Source organism: Dasypus novemcinctus, chromosome 2 (genome assembly GCF_030445035.2).
Source record: "Dasypus novemcinctus isolate mDasNov1 chromosome 2, mDasNov1.1.hap2, whole genome shotgun sequence".
NCBI classification, from domain to species: Eukaryota; Metazoa; Chordata; class Mammalia; order Cingulata; family Dasypodidae; genus Dasypus; species Dasypus novemcinctus.
In genome coordinates, this window is record NC_080674.1 from 38,594,041 (window position 1) to 38,617,937 (window position 23,897).

Consider the following 23,897-nt stretch of genomic DNA (forward strand, 5'->3'; position numbering starts at 1 on the left):
TCTGTACTAAATATCCAGGTAAAATAAATAATGTGGAACTTCTCTGTATTTTCCAGTATGAAAAACTGCCATAATATACTAATAAGTAGGGGAAAGTAGTTTATAGAATACCATATATATAAAATAATCTCATTTTATCTTAAAAAGTATATATGTGTATTAAATATATATGCACAGAAAAGAGTCTTCACAGTTTATAAAATTCTTGATTTAACAGGCAGTTTTCCTTTCTATTTATTTTTCTAAATACTTGAATTTTTTTACAATAATTACGATTTTTTTAATCAGAAAAAAAAAACTAATTTTCACTTTGAATAAGCATCAAATATAATGAAGCCTCCCTACTTGCTGAATTAAAAATAATAATCTAAGGGCAAAGGGAGCAAACATAAAAAGAAATAGACATACAAGAGAGCAAATATTCAATTTACAGTCGAAAAAGCTGTGGGCATTTTCAGTATGGAGGGTTGGACAGTCCTGCCATAGTTGGGAAGACAAACCTGAACTTGATTTATGTCTTGAAGAAAAGCAAAGGCCATAGCAATAATAGAAGACTTAAAAAAACAAACAAACATGCAAGCCAGCTATGCCCTACTCCTTAAAGCCCTTGTGCTGGTTGTTTCCTCTGCCTGGGACGTTCTTCCTTCAGATATGCATTGGGCTCACTCCCTCACCTACTTCAAGTGTCACCAGGGTAGTTGGCCTATCCTGCTGAGCACTGTATTTGAAACTTTAAAAACTGCCCCACAGCACTCCTGATCCCTCTTACTCTGTTCTATTTCTTTTCTCCAAAACACTTACCGTGCCACCTTCTGACATCTTTTATAAATTCACTTATTCATCATCTTTATCATTCGTCTCCCACCACTAGAATGCCACTTTCACCAGGTCAATGATTCCTTCTCTGTTTGGTTTAACTCTTTTATCCCCAGCACCCAGAACTGTGCCTGGCGGTGATGGCGGTGGCAGCACCAGCAATAGTAATAGCAGTACTTTGGCCTTATTATTATTGCCCTTCCTTTCCTTTAAAACACAGTTCCAGTTCAATAGATATTTGTTGTAGCAATGACTAAATTGCTGACAGTTATTGATAGCTTTGAAGCTATGTACCATTCCAAGGGCTTTATACATACTTGCTCATTTAACTTACTACTGTACCTTTCTTTCCCCTTCCATTTCCTCCCCATCCATATTGCATATTGCTCTTTGCATTCTCTTTAAGCTTTTTCTCATTTTATTATCCACTGGAAATTCTTAAATAATCCTTTATTTTCCTATTTATAAGCTATTTCAAGATTACTACTTTTATATTTGGTGCCTCCTCCCCAGACTATTCTACCTGCTTCGTAAACATACACAAACATACACACACATACACCTATACCACCATCATCATCACCACCACCACAAGTCAAGGGAAAGTGTATTTCTGATGAGGCTGAAAGCCTTAAAGTTGTAGCTTTAAGGATTGGATAATTTCCAAGAGAGCCCTAAAATAATGAATTTAACCTTAAATTAGTAAGAGAAGTTTTATAGTAATTTAGGTTTGTCTTAGTTCAAATGAAATAATAGTCCCTAATGAAGGTCCATTCTTATCATCCTTTTGAAGTTAAACAGAAAGTAGAAGACAAGGATGCTGAGAGAAAAGAAGACGCTTCCCTGGCTGAGCCTCTCCCTCCTCCACCCCCTCCTCCTTCTGACCCAGAAAAAGAGAAGGAAATTCCTGTTCAAAAAGAGTCTGCAAAAGGAAAGCCACAATCAGGTGACTGACAGAATGATTTATAATTCTGTTTGCCCATTTCTTACTTTTGCTTAGAAAGGAGTTACAAATTATAGCACCCATCTATTTACCTAGAGTCAGACTTTGAGCAGTATCAATCATACAAAACAAAACTACACCCTCAGAAGGAAGTGGAAAAGGCCTCTCAGTATAAATGGTTGTCAAATAGTCCAGGCACTTTACTACGTAGGAAGGAACATGGAGTTGCCGTACTCACACCTACTGATTAGAATAAGACCACAGATGAAAAGTGGAAAGGCTCCGAGGATTATGAGAAGTAACTTAGAGTAGATCGAGGGGCCTGACATCTGTTTATATACTTGTTACATTTATGTCACAAGTGAGAACATCTTAATAAAATGAGAATTAGTACAGCCAGTTTTCCATAAGAATAAGGAAATAAACCAACAGCATTGCCTAGAAGATAGAATTTATGTGTAACCATAAGTCTTCAATGCTATGTGATTATAAAAGGAAAGAAACTCCCACCTGACATCTCAGGAAGATTATATATTTATGGATATATAGATAGGTAAAGAGCCAGTATAGAAAATATCTTTCAGCTTATGTTCTTTCTAGGTCCTTAACCATTAAGAACCATAAGCCTAGCATTAATCAAAGTGGTAGAAAATGAATATATATAATTAATTGCTTGACAAAAGTGAAGTGTTAAATTGTTGTAATTAATGATATTGTTAAAATGTGAGCATCAGATTGGTGCTCTGTATATGAAGCAAATATGTCTTGCTTCTGTTAAAGCTTTCTAAGTGGCTGGCTATGCAGTTACACAAGTCTACTTAGACATTTTTGATATTGTATCATGATTGTATTTTTAAACTCCATAATCTTTCTGCCTCATAGGGATTTGAGAGTGGTCTCAATTTTTCAAAACATTACATTTATAAATAAATTTGACAAATTTTTTTAGTGACACATATTAAGGAATATCAAAGACCATTTTACTCCAGTAAAATGGGGCTTAACTAAGGGCAAAATACATAAACTCCAAAATATGTTTTCTTCAGACGAACAATAAAGCACAAAGCTATGAATTAAATATATACCCTTTTTCCACTACCTCAATGGGAAATAAAAACAATTTAGAGGTCTCAAGGAAAAATGGGAATCTGTAAAATGCCACTTAGACCTGGGACACAGAGTTTTCATAGAGGCTGTATTGTCCAGTACAGGCCCTTAACTCGGAGTCGTGGATCTACCTCCCTCCTGCTCCTTCTCCTCTCAGGCTTGCTCACAATCAGGAATTTCTATTTATTGGAGCCATTCCCTGAAACTAATCTCTGGTTGTTTCTGTTTATGACATACTTCAGTCTTTAAACTTTCAAAGTTTGTTTGCCATTTTAAAATTGTATTCTTGAATACTGTGCATTGGAGGAATAATAAATTCTATTGTTTCAAAGAGTGGTTGTTCCTGTCTCTTTTTTCCACCAAGGGCAGGGCTAGTGCCTGCTCTTTGAAAATATATAGAAGAGTTAATCTCCAGAGGCCTCATTACTGCCTTCCTACCACATTGTGTTGTTGGGAGGAAAAGCTCAGTGTGCAGGAGCAGGGCAGGAGAATTGACAGCCTAGTCCCTGAAGCTCAGGGGAGCTTCATTAAGTGATTCCAAGGAAAGACTTTCCAGCAGGTTTTTTTGTTTTTGTTTTTGTTTTTGTTTTTAAGAGGTACCAGGGATTGAACCCAGGACCTTGTACACGGGAAGCAAATGCTCCAAGCACTCAACCACTTGAGTTACTTCCTGCTCCCCTGTTTATTTTCTTTTTTTTTCAATTTTTTTCAAAAGAGAAAATTGTCAGAATTTAAAGCCTGAGATTTCTGGAAGATCAACTCAAACACGCATTTTCAATCTTCTTCAGAAGGTGCTGTGAAAAGAAAAGAGGAATTCTTTACAGAAAAAAAAAAACAACACGATGAAAATGGGGTAAAGAAAGAGGCATAGTATACCAAATCCTTACAGTCATTTTGTGTACAAATCCTTACTGTACAGTCATCCAAATACAGCTATAGTTGATATTTTATAACTATCTGCTTCAAATGTACTTGGGATTAAGTTTGAAAAACTTCAATTTATCCCCATTAAAAGGTTTATGATCAAATCTACTACCAAACATCAGTTTTGAACTTAGGAAGAAAGTTCAAAGTGTGACAAAATAGTACTATCCATGCTGTGATTTCAGAATTTTTTTTTTTTTGCGATTTCAGAATATAGTGCAGAGCTGATAAAAATGTGCACAGTCCATGCTGCTCCCAGCTGGACTTAGAGTTGCCTGCTGTATTTTATAGTCAATATCTTAGGCATTTCTCTTCCTGCCTTCTTTTCTCTGTCATCCTGTGCTAGAATTTAGAATTAGTTAAATATTAGACTATTTAGAGTATTTTTATTAAAGGAATTAGGAGCTTATCTACACTCTTGTGTAAATTTATATATACAAAAAAATACTTCAAACACTTGGCCAGTATTTCTTATTTAGTTAGGTGGTCAACTATTTGGATAGTTTAAAAATTCTTTTATAGAGGTTAGCAAAAGTGTCAAGGGTAGATCCTTGTGCTATCTAATCGTATTATTTCTATAGATCTTGGACGTTGATTCAGATATTTAAATATAAATGATAGGTACCTATGCATTTATACAAACTCATAACTATCACAGCTGAATACAAAGACTAGGTCACCCCATCAAAGGCATTTAAATTGCCGTCCTTGTCTGTCCTTCCAATGAAAAAAGATACTAGCCTAGGACACAGGGAAGAAAATGATTGCACTTGTTTGATGAATAACGAAAGGTTTAGCAAGTTTTTTCAAGGAACCGATTTATTATTTGAAATATCTTATTGACTTCCAAATCATCCATTTCCCATTTTCCCCCAATCAGTATAGTCTTGAACTAGTTTCCAGGGAATCTGAGATGAATATACCCAAACCACCCTTGGCATTACAGTTATAGTCAATGCAAAATTGAAATGTATAAGTCACAAAGTTTCCAAGTGTAGTCAAGAGGAATTAAAATATCCACCATATCAAAAGAAATGTTGTGGCACCATTCCCATTACACTTCCAGTTTTCCTACTATATATGAAATAGAACTACATAGAGCCATATGCTTCAAATGGACTTGTGACTAAATTTGAAGAATGCTACAGCTAGGCTCTGTTAAAGAGTTTACAATCAAATCCACTATCAAATGTTAACATTAAATATATAACTAAACTCAGTGTGACACAACAGTGTAGTACAATCAGAACTGCCATTCAAGAAGTTTCAATCATAGTGTGTCTTCGATTAATTTTAAGTCACTGTAAAAGCCTGAACCATATTATGTGATACACAAATAGAACTATTTGTGAGAATTAATATTAGACCGCTTAAAAATCATATAGCCTAGGGTATTGAAGGAAATCATAAATGATATTTGCATGTTGAATTTTGTTTAGAGTCCCCACATGGTAAGCAAGAATCTCTCCACGAAGGAAAAGGGAAGAAAAGTGAAACTTCACTCAAAAGTAAAGGTACATCAGATAAATATGTGATTAAATATAATTCTGCATTATATCTTAGTGAAAACACTTAGATTTTTACTGCAGTATACAATGAATACTTCTCTTAAGCTTGTGTAAATCATACCCCTTGTCAAAGACTATAAGCTCAAACTTTGGCTGCCTGGCTCTTCACAAAAGCACTAATAAGAAAAGTGATGCTTGTGGGGAATGATTTAGAGAATCTGCAGAATATCCACTCACCAGAGATGATATAGGTCTTATCCTTGGGCTAAGCTGTACCATCAGAAAGCTGCATACTGGAGTGTATTTTCTTGGGCCCCATGGAATCTCTTACACTGATAAGCACTTTGGTATAAGGGCCTCAACTTCCTCCACAACATAATAGAGCCATGGAGGTGAAACAATATTATTGGTATAATGAAAGTAATATGCCCACTATATCAGTCAAGGGTGCCTATATGAAATCCCAGGTGATAAATTTCATGAGCATCTCTAAATGATCGCATTTCCCTTTTTGTTTTGGTCATCTGTAAATTTAGAACCAAATTTGTGGCTCAGAGTATCTGTGCAAGAACCTTTGACCCTGTATTTGCCTTCTAATTCTTTTTTTCTGGTTTTGAGTGTCCAGTTTTATTTATATTTTTGCTGACCCTTGTTTAATTTATGAGGTATATATCTATATATTTAGTTTTTATTTTAAATATTTCTGTGAAATGAGAGAGAGAATTTTTTAAGTAATTGATAGGTGATAGGAAAAATCCCAGGTAATTTTATTCTAAAAGGCATATTACTTTTTATGTTTATGTTGAAACTGCTATAGCAGCCAGTAAAGATTGATGTGTAATTATGGATACATATACCTGACATTTTCCAGAGTGCATTTAAATCACCCTATCAAGAAGTGTTTTCCTTTGTTTAACTTTTCATCACAAATTGCCAATGCAGTTGCCAAGGCAATTGTAGTAAAAGAACTATAAAGTTTGCAAAATCCTAAATATCAATCTAATGTGAACACTTCTGAATATGAAATGTATCAAAAGATGCTAAAAGGCTGTGAAATGTGACCTCTAAAGCTTGGGCTCTGGAACCAGCCTGCCTAAATTAAAATCCTGGGTCTGTCGTTTACCATATAGGTGATCTTGGGCAAGTTGCTTTACTCATCTGTAACATGGGGTAATAAGAGTACCTGCTCACACGGCAATTGTAAGGAGTAAGTAAATATAGAAAAGAAGGCAGAATAGGGTTGGGCTGAAAGTAAACACTAAATAAATATGGATTATTATTATTAACCCCAGATCAAGTAGTCCTTCAGAGGTTACTAAAAACAGTGGGCTGAAAGGGGAATGCTTTGCAAAGTTGTGCTAGGGAGTTTCCATCGCTTATCATCAATTATAATTATACCAACATTAGATCCCATAAGCCATCCTAGATAATCAGTTTTCAGTACTTGATGGTTGTCCACATTCCACATTCCCAAGTCCGCACAGAGTACCAGTGAGAATTCTGTGACATTGAGAAGAGAAAACTTTCCTTCCACGAGCTTTGCCAAAATAGCTGCACAATAATGGGCTAGAGAACTAGCTAGCTCATGTTCCATCTGGCTCCTACTTGACACTGGCCCCCTTCTCTTCCTTGGTGTTTTGTTTCATTCTGTTATGTTTCATCTTATCCAAAATGTCCTGAGCCTCAACTTTGGTTGCTACTCTTTGGAACTCAGGTAGCCATTGACACTGTCTGTGACCAAGAAGTTGACTTTTGCCAAACATAACTGGCCCTGGGCTGTAAGAAAATGACCACTGTTCATTGATCTTCTGGCTACTCCCTATTGAAGCTGTTAATTAAATAATTTGGCACGGAAAAGTAGTAATCATGTCTTTTTACAAAAGAAGAACAATAAATCAGACTTTCCACATACTCAGACTTAAATTTATCTTCTGCCTACCATCCCCCTACCTCCCTGAGTAGTGTCAATTTAATTTGAAACTGTTCTCATTTTCTTTTATTTTCCTTTCTTTTTAAATTATAAAATCTTGTGCTGTAAGCAACTCTCATGTAGGACAGTGCCTGAAGGTTTGGGTTGTGCCTCACATATCTGCTAGAGACTATGGTTTTTTGATGTTTGGCAAAGACCAAATCAATGGAAAGTGCTTCCATAGGGGTGCATTTTCATGGGACATTTTCATAAGACACCTCTTAGCTCCTTTGAATACCTTAGCTTTACTTTTTAACGCTTTGTGAATGAGACCACGACATCCCCAGCTCACGTTTAACGGCTGTCACTCATGAAGTAGAAATGAATTTTTAAAAATACGCTTTATTGTGCTGACAGATATAAAACATAACACTTGCCACTTATCCATTTTAAGTATACAAATCAGTGTCATTAATTACATCCACAATGTTGTACTACCAGAAACAACATCTATTACCAAAACTTTTCATTACCCAAAACAAAAACTCTGCATACATTGGGCAATAACTTCCCAGCCCTCTATCCTACCCTACCCTCTGGTAACCTATAAACTTCTTTCTGCCTCTATGAATTGGCTTCTTCGAGATATTTCATGTAAGGGGAATCATACATTATTTGTCCTCATGTGCCTGAGTTACTCAGAATATGTTTTTGAGGTCCATCCATGTTATAGCATGTAACAAGAACTTCATTCCTTTTTATGGCTGCATGCTATTCCATCGCATGGATATGTCACATATTGTTTATCCATTCTTCTTTTGATGGACCTTTCGGTTGTTCCACCTCTTGGCTATTGTGAATGATGCTGCTATTGACATTGTATAAGTATCTGTTTGAGTCCTGTTTTCAATTCTTTTGGGTTTATACCCAGCAGTGCTCTGGTTTTCTTAATGTCCTCTCATGAATTGATATAGCTTACTCTTATTTTAGAATTAACTATCTATTAGCTTACTTTTAAATTTTTATTACTGCCCTTGACTTTTATTAACTTAGACCAGGCATTCTTAACCATTTTTGTCCCTCGGACCCCTTTGCCAATCAGGTGAAAACCATGGACCCCTTCTCAGAATGTAGCAGCAGATAGTTTTATGGCACTCAACATCGGCATCTCCTTAAATTAAATTTTAAGATTATTCAAAATTACGTTTTACAAATTTCCCTTAATTTCAATACCTAATAACCTAACACGGTTCCATATCTGTTCAAATGGTCATTTTCGGCAAACATTTAGAAATTCAAGTTTTTCCACGGTGTCATAAAACCATCTCACCATCCTTACCAACCTTTTTGCAGGCAGTTATCCACTGCACTCTGGACATCCTACATGAAAATAAAAATCATACTAAGTCCACCCTATACTATGTGTTATTTAATAAGTATATCACACCTGCACCAACACATCCCCACAAGAATAATGTTTTTAAATGCATAAAATAAAATTACAAAGGAAATCAGTTATATATGTTGAAATACAGTTACTAAAATAAAAAACATATGATACGATACATATGTGCTTCTTTCTTAACACATTAAATAATAAGCCAACACATCAAAAATATAGGAAAGTTAAAGTTAATTTTATTTTTTAAAGACCTGTCAATGTCTAGACTGTTGTTGTTTATCTTGAATAAGAATATTAAACTGTGGTGTAGTATTTGAGAAGGCAACACACATATCATATGTGTTGGACATCTAATTAAGTTTATTTTTTTCAATTCAAGTTCATAGACCACCTGAAATCTTTTCAATGTACTCCCAAGGGTTCTGTGGACCCCTGGTTAAGAACCCCTGACTTAAGATGTTTATTGAGCACCTAATATATTATTTATTATTTTCCTTGCTTAAGTTTATTGCTCTATCTTTTCATCTTTGATTGACCATTTCTTTACTGGTAATATTTATGAAATTAATCGTGTGGTCTAAATTTGATTTTTCTTATTTCCTTATTTAATTTTATTTCTAGGTCCATAGGCTTTTGTGTGATAGCATCAGTTCTTATGATAGTATCACACAAAATGTGATACTGTCATAAAATGTGCCAAACACAGATTACTCACCAAAACTTCATGCATGAAAATTCACTACACCAAAGACCTAAGGTCCAATGTTAAAAGAGAAATCAATAGCTTGGAAATGGAAACACTCATATAGTCAGATAGGTGATATTAAAAAAAAAAAAAAAGTCCCCTTGTGACATTTAGATGATAATAAAGGTTTTATTAAAAAAATCTAATTTTTCACCAACTATAACATAGATACATTGTATTCTTTCAAATCTCTTGCCCTTCATTTTCAATGCTAAAATATAAATAAAAGTTACATGAAATCAAAGTAAAGGGTCAAAGAATGATCATAATATTTAAAAGAAGAAGAAAAGCTAATTCCAGTCTCGTATTTTTAATTAGGAAGTTCCTCTTGGAAAAAATCAGTTTAAAGTGGACACAGCATTATCACTTTTACTTCGCCAGAGATTCAGGTCAAAAGATGAAAAATCATTATACAGAAAAATATATCAAATCATGAGCATTTTTGGTTGCTACATGAACATAGATTTTCTTGACATTTTCTAAATTTTCAAAAATTAAGATACAACTTAAGATGTATGGATAATGGATGCTGCTTTTAAATGTTTAAGTAGGAATCACAAACTGTCCATGAGACAAAATTATCTTTTCTACTTATAATCCATGTATTTTTTTAACATATTCCAATATTTCTATTAAATAGACTATACATTAGTTGTATTTTTCCCATGTATCTCCACATTCTTTTTTTTTTTTAATTTATTTCTCTCCCTTCCTTCCCCCCCCCCCCTTCCCCCCCCCCCCCCCCCCCCCGCCGGTGGCTGCTCTCTGTGTCCATTCACTGTGTGTTCTTCTGTGACCACTTCTATCTTTATCAGAGGCACCGGGAATTGGTGTTTATTTTTGTTGCGTTATCTTGCTGTGTCAGCTCTCCATGTGTGCAGCACCATTCTTGGGCAGGCTGCACTTTCTTTTGCATTGGGTAGCTCTCCTTACGGGGCGCACACCTTGCATGTGGGGCTCCCCTACGCAGGGGACACCCCTGTGTGGCACAGCACTTCTTGCGCACATCAGCACTGTTCAGGGGCCTGCTCCACACTGGTCAAGGAGGCCGGGGTTTGAACCACGGTTCTCCCACGTAGTAGGTGGATATCCATTGGGCCAAGTCCTCTTCCCCCATGTATTTTTAACTAGTATAAAAGTGGAAAATGTATTTACTTTCCTAAACAGCATTATCATTAAATAATACTCATTAAAGAATATATTTGGAAGGATAGAAAGTGCTCTAGGTTTTACAGGCATCTGTAACTGCATCTAAAGTCTAAATAATTAATCTGAAGGTAAGTGGAATTTAAATTGAATGGCTTTCTAAATTTTAATAACCTTGATCCTTTCAGGAAATATTGGTGCTCTCTGAGCTAAGTAAGGTAATTGGTCAGTGCACAGAGTCTTGCAGACCATTATGAGTGCCACTTCTTTAGTAAGTGTGGTCTAGGTTGCCTTCTTAATGTTATCAGGGAAATTAACGTTTATGTCATTTTTCAATTCTAAACTGAAAATTAGGCCTCTCTCTCCCTTTACCCTTCTTTCTCTCCATTTCCCTTTCCCTCTCCCTCTGTACTCTCCCTCTCCCTCTTTTCCCAACCTCCTCTCTCCTCTATTTTGCCTAAATGCAGCCAGGTTTTTGATAGGAGAGCCACCTCCTTCCCTACTGCCCTATGTTAGCAAGAATCATAGAAAACCCATGTTTCTTACAGGGAATGTGGGAACATTCTGGAGTTACAATGTCCAGTTCTTCTTCTCCACATCTCCTACCTACTCTGGCCAACTTGTAAAATGACCTCTGCCTCCCCCCAGCTCCTCCCCCTGGGCTCCAAGGGATACCAAGAACACCATTCAAGTTGTAGATAGTCTCTTGTTATACAGGGTTGAGAGACTAATTTGCCAGTTTTTGCAATGGTATATAAATTAATTTTTCCTCTAGAGTCTAAACTTTGTGAGAGCCATGTGTTCTTTGTAGAAACAAGGACAGAGCTGAAAATAAAATGTTTCAGATCCAATGGGGCAAGAGAAGTTGAATTGCTCAAAGAAAAAGCAACCTGTAACTGGTAAAATTAGAGGCTGTGGAGGATGAGATTTTTAAAAAATTTTTATTTGGTAAGACAACTCAAGGAGTGTAAACAGTAATTAATCTATTACCTGAAGTCCATGGCAATCATAGATTTATTTGCCCATGAGAATCTGGCCTCATATGTCTATTTGTAGTGGAATGATTTAATATGCATGTTTAAGGTTCTGCTAAAGGAAAATCTCAAGGAGGGAAAGTACCAGTAAAGAAATCACCTGCTGACTCTGCAGACGTATCACCTACTCCAATATTACCACCGCCACCTAAACCAGGATTGGAAGAATGGGTCTATGTGAATGAACCAGTTCCTGAGGTATGGCAGTTTAGAAACAAGTACTAGTAGAAGCTAAACTTTTCTTGTGCTCTTTGTAAGGTTTACACAATTATTTGCAGCAACCAGCAGGCCTTTCATAGCTGGTAATATATATATTCTCATCATTATAGGTGAAATAATTTTTAGAGACTACTCATTCAACCACATCTCATTCTTTCTCCTACCCACTTGAATTTCTGAGTCATACTTCAAACTGCTGCTGAGTGCTAAAATTGGATGGGGCGGGAATGGGTTCTGTGAGGACCAATTTTCTCCATAAGGACAAGCAGAAATGCAGTTTCCTGGAAGAATGACTTCCCTAAAACACATAGCCAGCAAATTATAGCCCTCTGTCCATGTTCTTATGCCCACTTCATAATGCTTTAAAATGAAGTTTAACCTCTTACTTTTTAGAAATTGGAGCTGTTTTTTTTTTTTAAAAAAAAAAGCTAAACCCATTAAAGAACAGACAGCTGTCTAGCCTGAACACTTTAATGGTTACCCAAGTATAAGGCAAGGAGCTGCCCCAAGTGAGCCCATGAAGCTCCATCCAGTTCTTTGTGCAAAACCCAGTCTCCATGTAGGCAAGTGCAGTTGCTTTAACAGATAATTGATCATGAGAAAATCATGCAGAATGGTCCTTCTTTTAAAGCTTTTTTAAAAACAAAGAGGGTTTTTCTTCCCTCTGTGACAGGCATTCATTGATTTATTCATTTTTATTTAATCATTTATTCAACAATGTTTATTCAACAATTCTTATATATCAGGCTTTTACTAGGTCTGGGGCTGTGATATAGCATTAAACAAAGTACCTTCTCCTCTGAAGCTTACATTCAAGAGATGAAAATATAGTTTATTATCCACACATTATAGGCAAAGGAACAAAAGAACAAGAAGCTTTTTAAAAGACTCAATCCCTATCTTCTTCAGTCCCTTTCCCAGTGATCTCTTTTTTTTTAATTTTTTTATTTTTTATTGACTTTGTAATAATATTACATTAAAAATATATATGTGAGGTCCCATTCAACCCCACCCCCCCACCCCCCCTCTCCCCCCCCCCAACAACACTCGTTCCCATCATCATGACACATCCATTGGATTTGGTAAGTACATCTTTGGGCACCTCTGCACCTCATATACATTGGTTCACATCATGGCCCATACTCTCCTCTATTCCATCAAGTGGGCCCTGTGAGGATTTACAATGTCCGGTGATTACCTCTGAAGCACCATCCAGGGCAGCTCCATGTCCCGAAGACGCCTCCACCTCTCATCTCTTCCTGCCTTTCCCCATACCCTTTGTCCATTATGTCCACTTTTCCCAATCCAATGCCACCTCTTCTATGTGGACATTGGATTGGTTGTGTCCATTGCACCTCTATGTCAAGAGGAGGCTCAGATTCCACCTGGATGCTGGATGCAATCTTCCCATTTTCAGTTGTAATCACTCTAGGCTCCATGGTGTGGTGGTTGTCCTTCTTCAACTCCATCTTAGCTGAGTGTGGTAAGTCCAATAAATCAGATTGTAGGTGCTGGAGTCTGTTGAGGCTCAGGATCTGGCTATCACATTGTCAGTCCAGAGATTCAAATCCCCTAAATATATCTTAAACCCCAACATTAACTGCACCTCCAGCACATTAGCATGAAAGTCTTATGAAGGGAGATCCCATCTGAGTCCAGATTCATCACACATAAACACCATTTCCAAAGAGGGGCCATCTGCCCTGGTAGTTAACCCCATCGGCCATGACCATAACTCCCATGGGTCTCTTTAGCCCTCAAAGGAACCAATATCTCCCAGTGATCTCTTACTCTTATGAATACTCAGAATTGAACATCTGGGTCAGGCAGTAGAAACTCAATCATGAATTGTAGCAATTGTGGAGAGGCTGCTGCTATTATTGAACTTTCTCAGGGCATATGTCTTACTTCCCCAACTACATTACAAACTCTTTAGGCAGGCTAAGAACCATGTTCCCTGTGGTCAACACAATTAAACAGTTCAGAGCATGAAGCAGATTCTTGAGGGATTTCTAATGGATATATTTGACTTATCCTTGGAGAAAAACTAAAGCAAAATATTTGAAGATGAGAAAGTTAAATGATATAAGACAGTTTTGTATAATTGACATCACTCAGCCAAATAGAGGCTTTATCAAGTAAATATATCCAAAAATTGTCACAGAAGTAGGACTGGTTGTTTGGAATGAAACAAAATTAAAATGGCATTCTTTGGAAGGGGGTAGTGAGTGAGGGGATGAAAGAAATTACAACACTGATGTGGAGGCAGTGGCCACTGCTCTGGGAGCAGGGAGAGGGAAAAACAGGTGTAATACCAGCACTCTTTTGGGACTTGGGAATCATCCTGAATGACATTGCAACAAAATTTATAGGCCATTTTATATCTTCCCAGAACATGCAGAATTGTGTGGGAGAGAGTGTAAACTACAATGTGAACTATGGCCCATGCTCAGTGGCAGTGTCCCAGGATGTGTTTATCAATCGCAATGAATGGGCCACACTAATGAAGGACGCTGTTTACGTGGGAGGGTGTGGGGAGTGGGACATATGGGAATCCCTTTATTTTCTGTGTAACATTTATAATCTAAGTATCTTTTAAAAAACAAATATATATATATCATTTTTTTTTAAAAATACCAAAATGCAATCCTTAACTCCCGCCCTTGAGGCCTTTGAGGAAATAAATTCAGAGAGGAGAGAGGAAAATGAGGGAAAAACACTACCACTGAGATCTCCCACCAGGTCCCATGCAGTCAGGATCCTGGTAGAAAACAGATGATAACGTGAGGAGAATTGAATAAAGGATTGTTCCCAAATGTGTGATGATAGTTAAGGAAACCTAGGAGTAGATTGTTACTTCAGGGCTGGGGGTAACTGGGAAGTATTATGCCCTCTTGGCCTGAGGAAGCGAGGAGGAGGTACCCCCTGGGACCAGGATGGGGCTTCTGCAGGGAGAGGACCATTGGATGGGAGCTGTGGCCTTGAGCAGAGAGAGGCAGCCACCCACAGGCCCCAGCAGAGCGGCACAGAATTCATAAACCAACCACATTTTCTTCCTACCCTCGCATCGCCTGCCTGGAAGATGAGGCAATGTAATTCCCTGAAGTGGTTCACGTATGTCAGCGTTATGGATAAGCAGGGAGAAGGACAGAAAATTGTTATAGTTACCTAAGCTAGAGCCTGTGGAGAACTCCTTTCACTACAGCCTGAAGTGGTCTAGAGCCTGGAAACAGCGCAGGCCATATGAGCCACTCTACACATTGCCCGCTTGAGTTGCAGAGCTTGATAACCCAGGAAGAGGAAAGACTGATCCAGAAAACCCTGGCACACAGTAAGAAAGAGTAAGCTTAAGGGGGAAACTGTTTCAGTAACTGTGGGTTCCAGGTAGAGTTGCCAGATTTAGCAAATAAAAATACAGGATGCCCAGTCACATTTGAATTTCAAATAAAGAACAAATTTAACTGGGTATCCTATATTTTATCTGGTAACACTAGTTCCAGGCCTATTGAGAAAGTATAAACAAAAGTATATAACTTGGTTTAAATCAGAGCTTCTGATAAATTCTCAAGTGGTTTACTGACAGTTTCAACACTCAAAATACAGAAGGCATTTATGGGGGCTTCTACTGACAAATATGAAGTTTGGTGAAAAACAGTAACCAATAATTTAGGAGGAAGTGGTTAATAGAGGAAGTTTGATAATGTGGGACAATCTGGCAGAACATAAGCATATATATATTCCCTAGTTTCAGGGAGGCATAATCCGTATAATCAAGTCATAATTTGGACTCTAAAGGGTAAGACGACCCTAGGAGGAATGAATGGGCTCAGAAAAAAAATCTGACCTAATAATCCTAGTTAAGATCAAAGAAATTAATGTGACCCCAGAAGGATTTGGGGGAGGTGGAGGGAGGGGGGTGGAGGAGCTAAAACCTCAAAAGAAATTAGGGCAAACAATGGAAGGATGTGCCAGAGTATCTTGCCCATCATAAGTGCTCAAATGTTAAAGAATATAATCAAGAACATTTACAAAGTGCCAAACTGCCACTTACTTCCCAAACTGCCAAAGTGTGGGGGTAAATATATTACAGCAAAGTTGTCTAAGAAGATAATGTAAGAATAAAAATAGGAAACAAGCTTTGATACCCTGAAATCATTTTGAATGAGAAGAGAAATAAAGTAAAATTAGTGAAGGTTAGAACCCAGGTTTTGTGAGGCTTAAAGGTTTGGCAGGTTTTCTTAAGGAAAAAGAACACAAAATTATAAATATAAAATTAAGTAGGAAAGTGAGTATTTAGTTAAGCTAAATAATATATTTATTTAGAATCAATATTTAAGTAATTTTTTATAAATTAAAAAACTGACAAGTACCACAAACAACACAAAACATAGATTAATAACATTATACTTTTTTATTTTTTAGCTGCCTGATGCACCTCTATTATTTTATTTATCCTACATCTTTGGTTGTACATTCTTTGATTGTCTTTACATATGACAAAGAGTTTGTAACATTATGTCTCCACACAGAGACTAGAAATATAATCCAAAATTCCCTTTAGCATATTAGATTGAGATTTGCTTTTTTATTATTATTGATAATTTAGAACATTTTCTCTTAGCTTCACAACTCATTTTGAAGTCATGAGGGGAGGTCAAATTGGAAGAAGACAGCAGACTTAACCACTTGCACTTAAAAAATGAATCTTTCGAAAATTTTATGAGGAAGCGGACTTGGCCCAATGGATAGGGCATCGCCTACCACATGGGAGGTCTGCGTTTCGAACCCCAGGTCTCCTTGACCCGTGTGGAGCTGGCCCATGCGCAGTGCTGATGCGCGCAAGGAGTGCCCTGCCATGCAGGGGTGTCCCACGTGTAGGGGAACCCTACGTGCAAGGAGTGCACCCCGTAAGGAGAGCCGCCCAGCACGAAACAAAGTGCAGCCTGCCCAAGAATGGCACCACACACAACGATCGCTCACACAGCAAGATGACGCAACAAAAAGAAACACAGATTCCCAGTGCTGCTGATAAGGATAGAGGCGGTTACAGAAGAACACACAGCGAGTGGGCACAGAGAGCAGACAACTGGCCACGGGACTGGGGGGCGGGATTTTATGAAACATACAATCGTGTGAACAAAGTGCTAAGCCTTTCAGGATCTTGAAAGATGCTTGCATAAAGTGAGGGACCCTGAACCTTTGGAAAATATCTGCCATAGCTACCAAATTCCTATCAAGCTTCAGTTTTCTTCATCAAGGAGAAGAGTACTAATCATGATGCTTGGTTCTGAACACCTAGTCACATCACGTAAGTTCAAACCCCGGACCCAGAAAAATTACATTATCCGTAACTCATAGAACTCACAAAGGAGATTCTGGAAGACCAGATGCAGGCAAATGCCTCAATATTTAAGAAAAAGCAGAGAGGATTTAGTAGAATGTAGATCAATAGTCTACACATTAATCTCTGAGCAAAATTTTAGAGCAAATTATTAAAAACATGATTTCTGAGCACTGAAGTATAAAAGTGATCACTCTGCAGTTTCACTAAGAATAAGTCCTGCTGAAATGACCCATTTCTGATAGCAAGATTGGATAGGTGAATCATGGAGCAGCATATCAATAGTAGTATTTCTTGAGTTCAAAATAATATTAGGCAATATTCTCATGAAGGCCTGAAGATAAGTGAGATAAGTGAAAAAGATGTTAATCCAATTAGGCCCAATCAGGTTATTCCAATTAGGAAGTGATTATAGCAGCTTGTAATTGCATCTGTAATAAGAGTATAGACTGTTATAAAGAAGAGGAGGGAATGAGAAGGTTTTTTTAGAGCATACCAAAAAAAAGCTTCACTGAAAAGTATTTCTAAAGTTTGAGTTGATTGCATAGAGAATGTAGAAAGGGAGAATCCTAACCATAGAAATTAGTTCCATATATTCAGAAATATAAGATCTGAGGACAGAGGTTCAAGATGTCTGAAGAGTTTTAACTTCATCTGCAAGGAGTGGAATCTTTTGTAGCTGGTAAGTAACATGTTAGGATTTTTTTTAAAGAATAATTCAGGAATTCTGATCAACAAAATGGTGGAATAAAATACTCCCTGGTAAAGTTTCCCACAGAATCTTTGAACAAATAGAAAACTTTCAAAGCCATCTTCCTCTACACTAAGGAAAACAGTTAAAGAGTTGCAGTAACTGGACAAGTGCTGAATCAAGCAACACAGCTTTAAAAGCAGTAGGAGAAGCTCACAGCACTATTGCTGGCTCTTCCCAAACTCTTTCCTGGTATAGTATGGAGCTAGCCTGTATACACATTGTGGGTCCTTGGCCCTGCTCTGGAGAGAGCAGAGCAACCACTTTACGCATACTAGGGTGCATGTAAATGATGCCTATCTTTAGAGTAGCAGGCTCTACAGGACTGATCTAAGAAATTCCTCTCTGGCTCACCTTCTCAGAACTTGCCCTGCAAACAAAAGCTTGCTGACAGCCAAAGCAGTGTAAGAAACAAGCTGTCAAAGCAGCTTGGGCTAAAGGTTTGGCTTTAAGTCATAATCCTGCGCCCAAAGCACCAAGGAAGAGTAAAAAGTTTATTTCTTTATTTCATAGGGAATAGAGGGGACATTCAGTTTCATGTTAATGGGGGAATTCCTAAGACCAGTAACTCAAACCCAGGACAAGACAAAGGCTCAGAAAAGACTGAGAACCCTGCACTTCACATTTGCCTTGGGCTGATCTTCTTGATAGGAAGGCTAAACTCTAAAGGAAAGCACAAAGCCAACCCAAAGCAAATTTTCAAAGACTTGAAAGGGGTTTTATTTGTTTGTTTGTTTTACATTGATTTTTGTTTTCTTAGCCCCCAGCTTTCAAGAAAATATCTGATATATCACTAGCTGAATACAAATTAAGAAACAGAAAGCTCAGGGACCAAATCCCAGAGTTACCACATTAAAATATTAAAGTGTATAGTATGCAAGCAAAGATTACAAGACAAACAAGGAAACATGAAATAATAGCCCACCCAAATGAACAAGATAAAACTTCAGAAACAATCAACAAACGATCACACCTTGCATATAAAAGACAAAGACTTTTTAAAAAAATCATCTTCAGTATGCTCAAGGAGATAAAGGAAAACACAAAGAAAGAATTTAACAATATCAGGAAAGCAATGAATGAGCAATATGAGAATTTCAGTAAAGAAATGGAAATTTTACAAAGGAACCAAAAAGAAATACTAGAGTTGAAGAACACAATAACTGAAATGAAAAATTCCCTGGAGGGTTTCAATGATTCTACAAGCAATACTAAAGGGAGCTTTTCTGATTTAAAGGAAAAGAGAGTGGATCGAAGAAGCATAAGGAAATAAAGACTACTGGTAAAAGTAACCATATGGGTAAACCTAAATGCCAGTTCTATTGTGTTGGGGTTTTTTTTGTTTTGTTTTTGTTTTGTTTTTTTCTTGGTATCTAACTCCAATTTTTACTAATCACAGGTTTGAACATGTAAATTTATGAAATGTAATAATAAATCTATGATTTGGGGCAAATAGTTTATAAACATAAAATTTTTAGCAAGTACAACAAAAGGTGGCAGGATAGAAGGGAGTAAGGAACGTGTATCTGTATGCTATTGAAGTTAAATTGGTATAAATCAATCATAACTATTATAGATTTAACTGTTAAGTTAACCCCATGGTAGCCAGAAAGAAAATATCTGAAAAATATATAAAGAAGGAAGAGAAGGCACTCAAAATGGTACACAACAAAAATCAAGTGAACATGAAAATAGGCATTAATGAAGAATTGTGGTGCAAAAAAAAAAAAAAAGGAAAAAAAAGGCATAAAACTTACAAAGACCAAGTAGAAAACTGGCAAAAGTACTTTCTTCATTATCAGTATTTACTATAAAGGTTACTCTCTAATCAAAAAGTAGAGATTAGCGAAATTGATTAAAAGAAAAAAAGTGACGAACTATATACCATTTACACAGACTCACCTTAAGTCCAAAGACAAGAAATAGAGGCAAGAAATAGAAATAAAATTAATCCAAATTGGAAAGGATGAATTAAAACTTTGAAGATGACATGATACTATATATAGAAAATCCTGAAAAATCCACAATAAAGCTACTAGAGCTAATTAATGAATTCGGCAAAATGGTGGGATACAAGATCAACATGCAAAATTTAATAGTGTTTCTATACACTAGAAATGAAAAAATATGAAGATAGAATCAAGAAAAGATTTTATTCACAGCAACTAAAAGAATCAAGCATCTAGGAATAAATTTAACCAAGATGTAAACAACCTGTATACAGAAATCTACAAAACATTGCTAAAAGAAATCAATAAAACCTAAATAAATGAAAGGACATTTAGTGTTCATGGGTTGAAAGACTAAATATTGTTAAGATGTCAGTTCTACCCAAAGTTATTTACAGATTCAAAGCAAAGCCAATCAAAATTCCAACAGACTTCTTTGCAGAAATGTAAAAGCCTATCATTTACACACAAGATTAAGGACCCCCAAAAGCCAAAAACATCTTGAAAATAAGAACAAAGTTGGAGGGACTCACACTTCCCATTTTAAAACTTATTACAAAGCCACAATAATCAAAACAACATGGTACTGGCACAGAGACAAACATATAGATCAATGAAATTGAATTATGAAAATGAATTATGAGAAATTGAATTATAAACCACCACACGTATGGCCAATTGGTTTCTGGCAAGGGTACCAAATATACTTTTGGAGGAAAGAATAATCTCTTCAACAAATGGTGCTGGGAAAACTGGTTATCCAGGTACAAAAGAATGAAGGTAGACACTATATACAAAAATTAATTCAAAATGGATCAAAGACCCAAATATAAGAACCAAAACTCTATAATTCCTTGAAGAAAACATAGGGAAGCATCTTCAGGACCTTGAGTTAGGCAATGGTTACTTAGAGTTTATGCCAGAAGCATGAGCATCAACAACAAAAAATAATAATAAATGGGACTTCAAAATGAAAACTGTCTGTGTATCAGAGACTTCATCATTAAAGTAAAAATGGAAGACAATATTTGGCAATCACATAGCCAATAAGAGTTTACATCCAGAATATATAAAAAAATCTTACAACTCAATAACAAAGAGACAGACAACTTAATTAAAAAGTGAGCAAAAGAGTTGAATAGACATTTCTCCAAGGAAGATATACAAATGGCCAATAAGGACATGAAAAGTTGTTCAACATCATTAGTCATTAGGGAAATGCAAATCAAAACCACAATGAGATACCATGGATACAATTTTACACCCACTAGAATAGCTACTTTAAAAAATTTTTTTAAAAAGAAAGAAAAATGGAAAAAATGGGGAGAAATAGGAACGCTCCTTTTATTGTTGATGGGAAAGTAAAATAGTACAGCTGCTGTGGAAATCATTTTGGCAGTTCCTCAGCAAGTAAAGTATAGAATTGCCATATGAACCAGTAATCCTACTTCTAGAGGTATAGCCAAAAGAAATGAAAGTAGGGACTCAAACAGATATTTGCACCCTGATGTTCATAGTGACATTGATCAAAAATGCTAGAAGATGGGAGCAATCTAATTGTCCATCAACAGATGAATGTATACATAACAAATGGTGTATACATAAAATGGAATATTCAGCCATAAAAGGAATGAAGTTTTGATACATGCAACAACATGAGGAAACTTGAAGACATCATGTTGAGTGAAATAAGCCAGACACAAAAGGAAAATTACTGTATGGGATCTCACTGATATGAAATAATTAGAATAAGAAAATTCATTGAGTCAGAAACTAGAATACAGTTTACCAGAGGCCAGGGTAGGGAATGAGGTGGAGAGTTAGTGTTTAATTCCTACAGAGTTTCTGTTTGAGGTAATGGAATAATTTAGGTAATGGATGGTGGCGATAGTAGCACAACATCATGAATGTATTTAACACTACTCAATTATATATTTTTCATTAAAAGGGAATATTTTAGGTTATTTATATATTATTAGAAATAAATTTTTTTAAAATCCTAGAACTGTATAACACAAATATTGAAACGTATATAAACTATAGACTATAGTTAAATGTATAATTATAATAATATTGTTTCATCGGTTGTGACAAAGTTGCCACACTAATGCAAAGTGTTAATCACAGGAAAAAGTGCACACGAGGGTGTGAGTTATATGGGAACTCTCTATTCTGCATGGTATTTCTGTAAACCTACATCTTCTCTACTGAAAAGCAGTAATTCATGGTCAGTAAAATGAATTGTTTATAAACATGGGCTGTGATCTAGTCTTCCTATGTTCAAATCACATTTACATCACTCACCAGTTGTGACCTTATGTGAGGTATTTCACCTCTGTGTCTCTTAATTTCCTCATCTTTAAATGAGACTGATAATAGAAATCAATCCCATAGATCCTTATAAGAATGTAATGAAGTATTACACATAAAGCCTAGAGCAGTATGTGGCACAAACTAACAGTAAGCTGCTGTTGTTGTTGTAGAGGGTTCTTGAAGAATATTGAGAAGAAACACAGAGACTTGTTAAGGAGGCCTTTTATGCCCTCTAGACAAGAGCTGACAAAGGCCAGAATGAGGGCAGTTGCACTAGGAAAGGAAGAGAAGAGACAGAATCTGGAAACTCATCTGGAACAGGCTCTGACTCACCTCTTGGCCATCACCATCCTCCTTTTCACCTCTATTTCACCAAGATCTCCCTATACTGGCCTGCTTTCTTTCCCTCAAATATTCCAAAAATATTCCCACAACAGGACCTGCTGTTCCTTCTGATTGGAAAGCTTTTTCCTCACATCTTCCTCTTTTTCATGGAAAGTTCAGTGCCACCTAAACAAAGAGGCACTTCCTGACCAACCAAAACAAAACAACACCCCCGCCACTTCGCAGCATTTAGCAGATGAATTGTTTTTACTCATTATCTGGTAAACTCGCTTAGGTCTTTACTTACCTGCTTACTGATTTGCTTAATTACTTATTAGTTTTTCATTGTTTCTCCTCTCCCACTCACTCGGTGAATAACACTCCATGAATAATTCTTAGCTGGTTCACTCATTGGTTTGGGTAAGGTACTATACCTGGGTAATAAGAGAAAAGGCTGTGACTGAAATCACGCATCCTGAATCCTGGTCTAGCTCCCTTCTCACTAATGATACAAGTCTTCAAATATTTAACAGGCTGTCGTAGGGCAAATCACATGATACAGACTGTCCCTCCCCAAAAGGCATAGCTTGGACTGATAAGTAGAAGCTACAGGAAGGAAAATGCCCAGTCTATACAAAGAATTTTCTAGTAATACAAGTTGTCCAGTGCTAGAGGGGTCTGCTCAGCAATATGATGTTTAACCCATTGGTGGAGTCACGGGGAGACTGGCATTTCCCAATTCAAGAGGAAATTAGGCCAGATAACTTCTAAGGTCCTTATGTGTGACATTCCCTGACTATGTAAATGAACAATGAATAACTAGTACAGCAAAGTTTAGGTTGAATGTAATATATCTTCAATTATATTTCAATTGGCTTATTTCTTATTCTTATTGTTTATTGAATTGTTAAAGATAACATCATTTTCATGATGCTCACAGCAAAGATAACCTCCTAGGTGAAATCAGAGAAATAACTCATCATCACCCTGACATGAACAATAGGTTTTCTCCATATTAGGCAATTAGCAAAATTGTAACTTTTATGATGCTTCAGTTCATTTATTCAATAAATATTTCTTAAGCATCTACTATGTCACAGTTACTGTGTTAATTACAGTAGAAATGGATAGTAGTAAATAAGATAAAACTCTCATTCCTGGCTTTATTGGAATAATATTCTGGAGTCAGACACAGACAAATAAATAAGCAAGTTGCAAATAATATGATTAATGTTTTAATAGGAGAAGTACAGAATACTCAGAGAACATCAAAACAGAATGTGACCTTATCAACTTCTAGGATCAGGAAAGGATTTCTGGAAGAAATGGCATCCAAGCTGAGACATGAAAAATTTCTGGTCAAAGGAATTAGCTGGGGAGGGGGCAAGAGGTTTCACAGGGAATGCTTGAAGTAGCTGCAGTTTCATCTTGATCTTCTCACTATCATTCTTTTGACTCAATTATTC

General features: G+C 36.5%; 1 protein-coding gene across 8 annotated transcripts in view; it reads left to right on the forward strand.

The window, feature by feature from the left end:
* The window catches only part of SPEF2 (sperm flagellar 2), a 200,909-nt gene that overhangs the window by 101,253 nt on the left and 75,759 nt on the right, over nt 1-23,897 (forward strand). For 6 of the 8 annotated variants that reach the window (XM_004453334.4, XM_058307706.2, XM_058307701.2 and 3 more), the window contains 3 exons: nt 1,610-1,762; nt 5,230-5,304; nt 11,584-11,732. In XM_004453334.4, the coding sequence (XP_004453391.2) occupies nt 1,610-1,762; nt 5,230-5,304; nt 11,584-11,732 (377 nt within the window). The remainder of the gene's footprint in view (nt 1-1,609; nt 1,763-5,229; nt 5,305-11,583; nt 11,733-23,897) is intronic. The other 2 variants (XM_058307702.2, XM_058307704.2) reach the window with 1 other exon arrangement.